At 38.5% G+C, this 9,968-nt stretch overlaps 1 protein-coding gene across 1 annotated transcript; it reads left to right on the top strand.

Annotated features, from left to right (window-relative positions):
* The first annotated feature begins 5,031 nt into the window (after positions 1 to 5,031).
* Positions 5,032 to 5,731, top strand: LOC145045624 (zinc finger BED domain-containing protein RICESLEEPER 2-like). Its single transcript, XM_078993950.1, has 2 exons — positions 5,032 to 5,117; positions 5,197 to 5,731. Exons 1-2 carry the CDS (start codon positions 5,032 to 5,034, stop codon positions 5,729 to 5,731), a joined length of 621 nt encoding a protein of 206 aa, XP_078850076.1.
* Positions 5,732 to 9,968: the final 4,237 nt, after the last annotated feature.

The following is a 9,968-nucleotide window of genomic DNA, read 5'->3' on the forward strand; positions in this document are numbered from 1 at the left end:
GGTGTCCCATGCTTTGCCAAAACCGATTACGCAAGCTCTCAGCGTATCTTCTAGGGTTTGTATGGTTCTCTCACTCTGGCCGTCGGTTTGTGGGTGATAAGCGGTACTCATATCCAACCTCGTTCTTAGAGATCTTTGTAGCGATTGCCAGAACCTCGAGGTGAATCTACTATCTCGGTTCGAGATAATGTATATTGGCACACCATGCAGTCGTACAATCTCCCTGATGTAGGTTCTAGTTAGCTTATCCAGTTTATCCGTTTCTTTGATTGGCAGGAAGTGCGCGTATTTAGTTAACATGTCGACGATCACCCAGACAGTGTCAAGTCCGCTTGCCATCTTGGGTAGCTTGGTTATGAAGTCCATGGTTATCTATTCCCACTTCCATTCGGGTATTTCCGGTTGTTGTAACAATCCCGAGGGCTTTTGGTATTTCACCTTGACTTTGGCGCATGTCATACATTTGCTCATGTAGGTAGCAATTTCGACTTTCATATTCGGCCACCAATACAGTTTCTTGAGGTCCAAATACATCTTATCGGAACTGGGATGTGTGGAGTATCGTGTCTTATGGGCTTCGTTCATGATGACTTCTCTGAATCCGCCAAACTTCGGCGTCCAGATCCGATTCATGAAGTAAGGAACTCTGTCATCCTTGACTTCAAGATTCTTATCCATTCCCCTTAAGGCTTCACCTGCCAAATTTTTGGAACTCAAGGCTTCTATTTGGGCTTCCTTGATTTATGTGGATAGGTGTGAATGGATTGTCATAGTTAGAGATTTCACTCGGCCGCCCGAGTATTCCTTTCGGCTGAGTGCATCCGCCACCACGTTAGCCTTTCCGGGATGATATCGAATTTCACATTCGTAATCATTTAGTAGTTCTACCCACTGTCTTTGACTCATGTTGAGTTCCTTCTGGTTGAGGATATGCTGGAGGCTTTTATGATCGGTGAAGATTGTATCTTTCGTGTCGTAAAGATAGTGTCTCCAGATCTTTAGAGCAAAAATGACTGCTCCTAGCTCGAGATCGTGTGTCATGTAGTTTACTTCGTGCGTCTTTAGTTGTCTTCAGGCGTAGGCGATGACCTTCCCCCGCTGCATCAGAACACATCCAAGTCCTTGGTTTGACGCATCACAATAGACCACAAAGTCTTCTGTTGCGTCTGGTAAGGTTAAAATGGGCGCACTGCACAAGGCTTGCTTTAGTGTTTGAAATGCGATGTCTTGTTTTTCTCCCCAGTCAAAGGTCACACTCTTCTGAGTTAGGGTGGTAAGTGGCTTAGCAATCTTCGAGAAGTTTTGTATGAACCTTCGGTAATACCCGACGAGTCCCAAGAATTGTCGGATTTCCGTTGGAGTCTTTGGAGTCGTCCAATTCTTGATTGCCTTGATCTTGGAAGGATCCACGTGTATCCCCTCTTTGCTGACTACATGACCTAGGAAATCTACTTCCCGAATCCAAAATTCGCACTTTGAAAATTTTGCGTATAGCTTCTCTGCCCTTAATGTTTCCAAAACTTGGTGGAGGTGTTGGCTATGTTCTTCCTTGCTTCTCGAATAGATGAGTATATCATCTATGAACACAATCACAAATTTATCCAGAAAGGGACGACATACTCGGTTCATCAAGTCCATGAATACTGCTGGTGCATTTGTCAATCCAAAGGGCATCACTACAAACTTTTAGTGACCATAGCGAGTTCAGAACGCCGTTTTGGGGATGTCTCCTTCCAGAACTCGCAGTTGGTGATAACCAGATGTTAGATCGATCTTTGAGAAGTAGCTTGCTCCTTGTAGTTGGTCAAACAAATCATCTATGCACAGTAGGGGATATCGGTTCTTGATCGTGAGTTTGTTCAGTTCCCGGTAATCGATGCACATGCGAAAAGATCTATCCTTTTTCATTACGAACAGGACTGGTGCTCCCCATGGTGAGAAGCTCGGTCTGATGAAGCATTTTCTCAGCAAATCGTTTAGTTGACTGGATAGTTCCTACATCTTGGCTAGGGCTAGACGGTATGGCGATTTTGCTAGTGGGGTAGCTCCGGGAATCAAGTCGATCCTGAACTCGACTTGGCGTTCTGGTGGGACTCCCGGAAGATCTTTTGGGAAGACGTTTAGAAAGTTGCAGACTTCCGGAATGTCTTTAATGTCTTTCGATTCTCGTTTCTTGTCTACCATGTGGGCTAGAAAGGCATGATATTCCTTGAGAATATATTTTTGAGATTTGATGCAGGAGATGATTTGTAAATTTGTACTAGGTTTGTCACCATAAATGACAAGAGTTTTGCCGCTTGGAAGATTGAGGCAAACGGCCCTTTCGTGACAAAGTATATCAGCATGGTGAAGGATTAACCAATCCTTACCGATGATCACATCAAAACTTCTTATTGAAATTGGCATAAGATTGATTTGAAACAAGTGCTCGTTTAAATTTAATGTACATCCTATGTATATATCGTTTGCGCTTTCCGTTTTACCGTTTGCCATTTCTATAGTGAATATTTTTTTTGAGTGGTTGGGGTTAGGGCTGTAAACGAACTGAACGTTCGGTGAACAGTTCATGAACCGTTCGGCGGGAAGTTCGTTTATGTTCGTTTATTTAATAAACGAACGAACATGAACAAGATATCTGGTTCGTTTAGTTAAACGAACGAACACGAACAATGCTCTTGTTCGTTTGTTTACGTTCGTGAACGTTCGTTTACGTTCGTTCCTTCACGTTCGTTTATTTATGTTTGTTTACATTCGTTTATTTATGTTTGTTTACGTTCGTTTGTTTATGTTCGTTTGTCTATTCATGATTATTCAATTATATATATATATATATATATATATATATATATATATATATATATATATATATAAAATCAAATATTGATTATGTAAATTTGTGTACATGCAATAAAGTACTCTAGTGAATTAGTTATAGGTTTGAAAAAGAAAAATGATTTTTTTGTAAAAGTGTCTAAGTTAAGGGACCATTGGTTACAAGTGTTTAAAAGTAACGTGGCTAATTTTGATTAAAAGAAGCAGGTGAAAATATTCAAAATATTCATTACGCTCTTTTGTCTTCGTCAAATTCGTTAGGGTTTGCTTCCTCACACGCCGTCTCCGCCTCAGACGAGACGATCAGATTTGTCTTCAAGCCGTCTACACCTCAAACGATAGAACTTCGTCACGAGACCATCAGACTTCAGGTCACGCCGCTTTTGGACTTCTTGTGAGCATCTATCATAGACCATCGTCTCGTACTCTGTTTTCGACTTCTACTCAGACATAGGCAGTTTCATCAGCAGGTAAACATCTACTGAAGCTTTTTAAGATGTATAATTATGTTGGTTATTTTTTTAACACTTCCATGATAAGATTTGATTATTATTGCATGGTAGATGTCCGATGTTTCTTGTAATCGACCGCCTCTTTTTGATGATGATCAATATTTAGACTCACACTCGCCATTCGAATCGACAGAATTTGAATCAAGTACAAACACTCTAGTGATGGAAGACACTCCTTGTCCTGAAGTTATTGTTATTACAGCTGATGATGGAGATGTCGATACAGCTGCAGCAATGGATGACCTTGTTGGTGGTACAGAACAAGCAAATGCAGCTAACAATGAAGAACAAATTCCATTTACTAAAAGAAAACGGAAAAAGACTTCAGAAGTTTGGGAACATTTTCGTGATATTAAGTTGGAGGATGGAACAGAAATGTGTGAATGTATCCACTGTAAAGAAAAAATAAAGAAACTTAAAGAAGGAACAACCACACCATTGCTTAGGCATGTTGCGAAAGATTGCCCGATTTTAAAACGAAAACGAGAAGTACAAGGTCAGTTAAATTTAAAGATGTTTCCAGGAAAGTCGGATGCTTCATCAATGGTTAGAACTTGGAAATTTGATAATGCTAGGATGGGAGAGGTTATTTCTCATATGCTTATGATCCATGAGTTGCCTTTTAACTTTGTTGAGTATGATTTGTTTAATGTGGTAATGAAAGAAGCTAATCCCGCGTTTAACAAGATATCGCGTGCATCAATTAGAGAAGATTGTATTTCTAGTTATGGAATTGCAAAAAAAAGAGTTTAGAAGTTGTTGAATAATGTCAACCGAGTGAGCATCACTACTGATATGTGGACATCATGTCAAAATGTTCATTACATGGTAGTGACATGTCATTTTGTAGATTCTGATTTTAAGCTTCATAAAAATATCTTGAGTTTTGTTGATGTGCCTCCACCTTATTCCAGAGTATGTATATATGATTCTCTCTTTAAGTGTCTAAAAGAGTGGAATATTGAAACAAAGGTTGTTACGTTAATGGTGGATAATGCTAGAACTAATGATGTAGTGGCTAAGAAGTTGAGGGAAAACTTGAATCTTCAAGAAAAACTTGTTCTTGGTGGAACGTTGTTCCATGTACGATGTTGTGCGCATATACTCAATTTGCTTGTTCAAGATGGTCTAGCAGAAATTGAACCTATTATTCACAATGTTCGTGAAAGTGTGAAACATGTGAATGCGTCCCCGGGTCGATTGCATATCTTTAGTGAGCTAGCTAAACAACTTTCAATGTCAAAGAAGCATTTGATTCAAGATGTTTCTACTCGATGGAATGCTACATATGCTATGTTGTCTAATGCTTTGGAGTTCAAAGAAGTGTTTGTAAATTATGCCGATCGAGAGTCCACATATAAAAATTTGCCAAGTGATGAAGATTGGAAGAAAGTTGAAGATGTTTGCTCTTTTCTAGCACTTTTTGAGGAAACTACAAAAATCATTTCAGGTATTATTTATTTTTATATGTTTTGGTTTAATTATCACTTTTAGATTAAAAACTAATCTGATGCCTATATCATACATCTATGTTTATTTTGACTAAAAAACAATCTGATGCATATATGTAAGTTTATTTTTTATAGGTTCTGAATATCCTACATCCAACTTATTTCTTAGCGAGTTGTTTGGAATAAAGGAAGCTTTGGATGCAGAAGCTTTAGATGGAAGTGAATATATGAAATCAATGGCCATTAAAATGAAGACAAAATTTGACAAATATTGGGGTGATTGTAATTTGTTGATCTCAATTGGTGCGGCATTGGACCCAAGGTATAAAATGAATTTAGTTGGGTTATTTGGTTTTATTTGATGTTTTTTTTAATTTTAATTGTTACTCTTTTTGTACCAGGTATAAAATGAAATTGATCGACTTCTCTTTTAAGGCCATATATTCTGACAATGAGGCTCCTCGACAAATGCAAATAGTTCGGGATACTTTGTATCTATTATTCGAAGAGTATGTTGATGCCCATAAAGCATCGGTTGTTGCTTCATCAAGTAGTGGAACAAACAGTGGTGTTGCCGCTCCCAAGAGTAGTTTTGCTTCGTTAACCGGACGATTGGGTAGAGGTCTTAAAACTGGGACAGCTAAATATGATCAACATATTAGAAGTGTCGATAGTTTTACTGCTTCAAAATCAGAACTTGATACTTATTTGGAAGATGGAGTTTACATTGGTGAACCAGGTGCAGATTTTGATGCATTGGCATGGTGGAAAGAGAACAATTTGAAGTTTAGAATTCTTTCCAAAATGGCTGCCGATATCTTGGCAATTCCGGTCACTACTGTGGCATCTGAGTCTGCTTTTAGTGCTGGTGGGAGGGTTATTGATCCACATCATTGTTCTTTAGGAAGAAACATGGTAGATATGCTTATTTGTTGAGCTGATTGGTATAGACATTATTATGGGTTAGAGAGAAAGAAAAACAAGGTATATTTCTTATTATTAATTTTTTAATATTATGGATTTATTGAGCTAATAACTTTTTGGTGTGAAATAGAAAAATGAGGATATTGTAACTATTGAACTACCTTGAGGAGGAAGATGATAATTGATGTTCTTGATGGTAAATGTAAATAAATTGTTTATACTTTAACGCTAATTACTTTTTTACTTTTTGATATAACTTTAATAATTTTGATATGTTTTATGTTTTTTTGTTAGTAGAATGGATGTTGAATTGAAAGGATGGATGTTGGATTGAAGGATCGGCTAGAAGGGAAATGGTTTTTTGGTCTTTTTGAAGTATTATTTGGTTATTTTTGTATGGAATGGAAAACAACTAAGTAAAACTTTATTGTAGTGTTATGTTTTTGGTGAACAACTAAGTAGAATGTTATTATTGTATGGAAATATTGAAGACGTGTTTGTTTTCATTTAAGTTCATGGTTGTTTATCTATGTTCGTTTAAGTTTGCTTGTGTTCGTTCATATATGTTCGTTTAAGTTTGTTTGACTTTGTGTTCGTTTATGTTCGTTTGTGTTTGTTTATGTTCGTTTGTGTTCATTTATGTTCGTTTGTGTTCGTTTATCAACTAAACGAACGAACATAAACGAACACGAACACCCTAAATTGATTAACGAACATGAACATAAAAAGTTAGTTCGTTTAGTTGTTCGTGTTCGTTTGTTGTTCGGTTAAAGTTAAACAAACGAACACGAACAAGCCTCTGTTCGTGTTCGTTTGGTTCGTTTACAGCCCTAGTTGGGGTTTTTGATTAAGTAAGTGTTTGAATTTATGACTCACAAAACTTCTCTCCGCACCGCAATCAAAGAGTATGCATGCATAAATGTCGTCGAGGTGAAACGTACCCGTAACCACCGTGGGGTCAGCTATTGCTTTGTTCTGCCCTATTGCCAGCACTCTTCCTACACCGCCAATATTCTTTGTCTTGGGGCAATCCCTCTTGAAGTACCCAGTTTCTCTACACCCATAACATGCATGGCTTACTCCAGTACCAGAAACTTGGGTGATTGGTCATGCCGGTGCCTTACAGAAACGGGCAGTGTGCCCTTTCCTATCGCAGTTTTTACAGTGCATTTCTCGGAAATTACCGTCGTGATGGTAATTGCATTTGTTGCACTTTGGCAGGTTCCCAGCATATTGCTTCGTTGGTGCGGGGGTAGCGGGAATTGCAGTGGGGGCAGTAGCGGCATGGACCGCCACCATTTGTTTCTTTGAAGGTTCTTGCAAAGTTTGACCTTTTCTCTTGTTCCAGAACTTCTTTTTGTTGTTGGCATTGTTGTCATTGTTGTTTCTTCCTTTGGTTAGTTTGGGGATGACGGTTGTGACACTTTGGCAGACCCCATGGTCAACCAGAGATTACGCCAGTTCCTTGGCGCTGTCGAACGTTGTGGGTTTGGAGGCTAGCACACTTTCTCGAAGCTGGGGTGACAATCCCCAGATATACCTTTCCACTTTTTGGCTTTCCAAAATCATCATTCCTGGGCAAAGTACTATCAAGTCACTGAATTTATTTGTATAGCCTGTGATGTCCAAGCCCACCATCGTAAGGCCCCAAAGCTCCTGTTCGAGCTTCTGAATCTCGCCTCTTGGGCAGTACTCTCGTAGTAGCATTCGTTTCAGGTTTTCCCAAGCCATAGAGTTCGCCACCACCAAGGTTAGTGACTTGATGTGGCCGTTCCACCACGTTAGGGCTCGTTCGGAGAAAGTACTGGCGGCAAATTTTACTTTGCTTTCTTCTGGGCACACATATATTTCTAACACAACTTCCGTTTTCTCTATCCATTGGGATAGAGCCATCACTCCCCCAGTCCTGTTAAAGGGGATGGGTTTGCTGTTGGAGAAGTCTTTGTAAGTACATTCCCCAGAACGGCCTTGGCTTTGGCCATTTGTAAAGTTGTTTATTCCTCCTCCCGACCCGTTGTTACTCATTTTTTCCATTGCTACGGTTACGGTGGCTGTTACAACAGCCTGAAAAATAGTTGCATTCATAGTTGGAGGGGGTGGTGGAGGTGGTGTTGGAGCTGTGTTTCTGCGTGCTGATCTACGGGGAGACATGTTCTGGTAAAGAAATAACAATGAAGACTATAAGTTTTTAGTGATTTGACATTCTTGCATTAGAGGGTTAGTTCTATCTGTAATTTGTTTTGACCTTAGTTAATGGTTTCGAAGTTGATATAGCAATTTAGATAATCCGATGAATTTCGAGAGGTATGTAAAGAAATACTTCATATATATATATATATATATATATATATATATATATATATATATATATATATATATATATATATATATATATATATATATATATATATGTCAAACATATGGTGCGTTACATTTTTCTTTGTGGTTAGGAAAATTTGACTTATCTAAAGTTCTCCGATTACAAGTTTAAGGAAGGTAAAAACTTTATCCGATGTCCTATTCTATATCAAAATTGTTGGAGTTGGGCAAGTCCTACTTGCTGCGTGTTGTGCGTTTGGAGCTAGCCTCCATGTCCGATTGTTTGACTCCTATTAAACGTCTTTCTAAGACCACTTGTTGTTCCTTCATCTCTCTTATTTCTGCAAGTGCTGCCTCCATTTGGCTTTGAAGTGTCCCTGTGTGGAGTTGGGTATCTTCGTGTAGTCCGTCCAAACGATGAATATCTGCAGCGTTACCCTGTACAGCAGCATTGATCTCAAGAATTCGGACCGCTTGAACTCCTGATTGGTAGGTCTAGTTGGCTATTTTGCCCACAAGGATGGGAAGTGCTCGATCGGCTGAACCTCCACCACTAACGTCGTAGAACTCCCGACACATCCCATAGGGAGGGCGTACACCCTGTTGCTGGCTCCAATGGTGGATATGGCTTCCCCAAACGAGGGTGGGACCTTGGTAGCCCATTCTAATTGTGGGAGAACGGGGAGCTAGTGGGTTGATTATTTTCGGCTCTGAATCTGTTCCATCCGTACTTTCCTCTTCCTCCTCCATAGGCTCTTCTTCCTCTTCGACTTCCTCTTCGATTTCCTCTGGGTCTTCTTCCGGATCTTCTTCTAATCATCCATCATTACCTTGGTTCGGGTAGTGGGGATCTCCCGGTATATGGAATCCGACCATTTTGTCTGTACTAGAATAGAGGTATGAAAATTTTATAAAAATTTGGGAGTAAAAAATAAAATAAAATTTATTCGACGACTTCCTAAATTTAACCAAATCTTGAGGTTTGCATGATTATTGTTGTCCTTATGTTTTTGAAACACTCCTATAGTATTTCAAATTTGTATGTTTAGTATTTTTTTTTATTATTTTGTATGTTTTTGACTTGTTGCCCACTACGACCATTCCTCGACATACGTTGGTCACATCCAGGATAAATATAGTTGATCAGGCTACATTTATTCTCGATTTGATTACATACCCCGAGGCTCAGTCGTAGTGTCGCAACTTGCCTTAATAATTTTTATAAAACTTTGCTATGATGCGAGACCAATGCATGCGTGTAAAAATGTATATCACTTTAATTTATTAAACATATCGTTTATGAAAACGTTTTATCAGAGGGTTTTTGGTCCCTTTTGCATTTATAGTTTGTATATCTTATGGGGTTCGATATACTTAGTTCACTATAAACAATGCTCTGATACCAATCTGTCACACCCCCAAACCAGAATGTCGGAAACATTCGGGGCTGGGTGACTTCACGTAGTACCATAACAGTTGAATATCGTAAAGAAAGTAACACAACCATCATATATATAACAAAACGTACATTGTTGCGTAATACATGTTTCAAAAGAATATTACAAATATGATGATTTAAAATGTTTTAATAATAGACGCCTTAGCGTTCCTTCTTCAAAAGCTGGTAGTTACCTGTATTACTGATTCCCTGAGAAATACAAGTAGTTTTGAAAAAGTGTCAACAATAAAGTTGGTGAGTTCATAAGCGTTTTTGTACTGAAAAATGTATGTCTTTTAGAAGAAAATAGATGAATAAGATTTCCAAAAAATCCAATATTTTCTACGTATAGTTTGAAAAAGTCCCAAAAGTTAGAGGGCGTTAGTATCTTTCGTGCTCAAATGATGAAGGTGAATTTATACTCAAAATAATGTAAATATTGAATGCATTCATGAGTCTCGTAAATCAAACTTATTTTTATACTTCCGTGGG

Source organism: Lactuca saligna, chromosome 5, assembly GCF_052625555.1.
Source record: "Lactuca saligna cultivar CGN05327 chromosome 5, ASM5262555v1, whole genome shotgun sequence".
Classification (NCBI taxonomy): domain Eukaryota; kingdom Viridiplantae; phylum Streptophyta; class Magnoliopsida; order Asterales; family Asteraceae; genus Lactuca; species Lactuca saligna.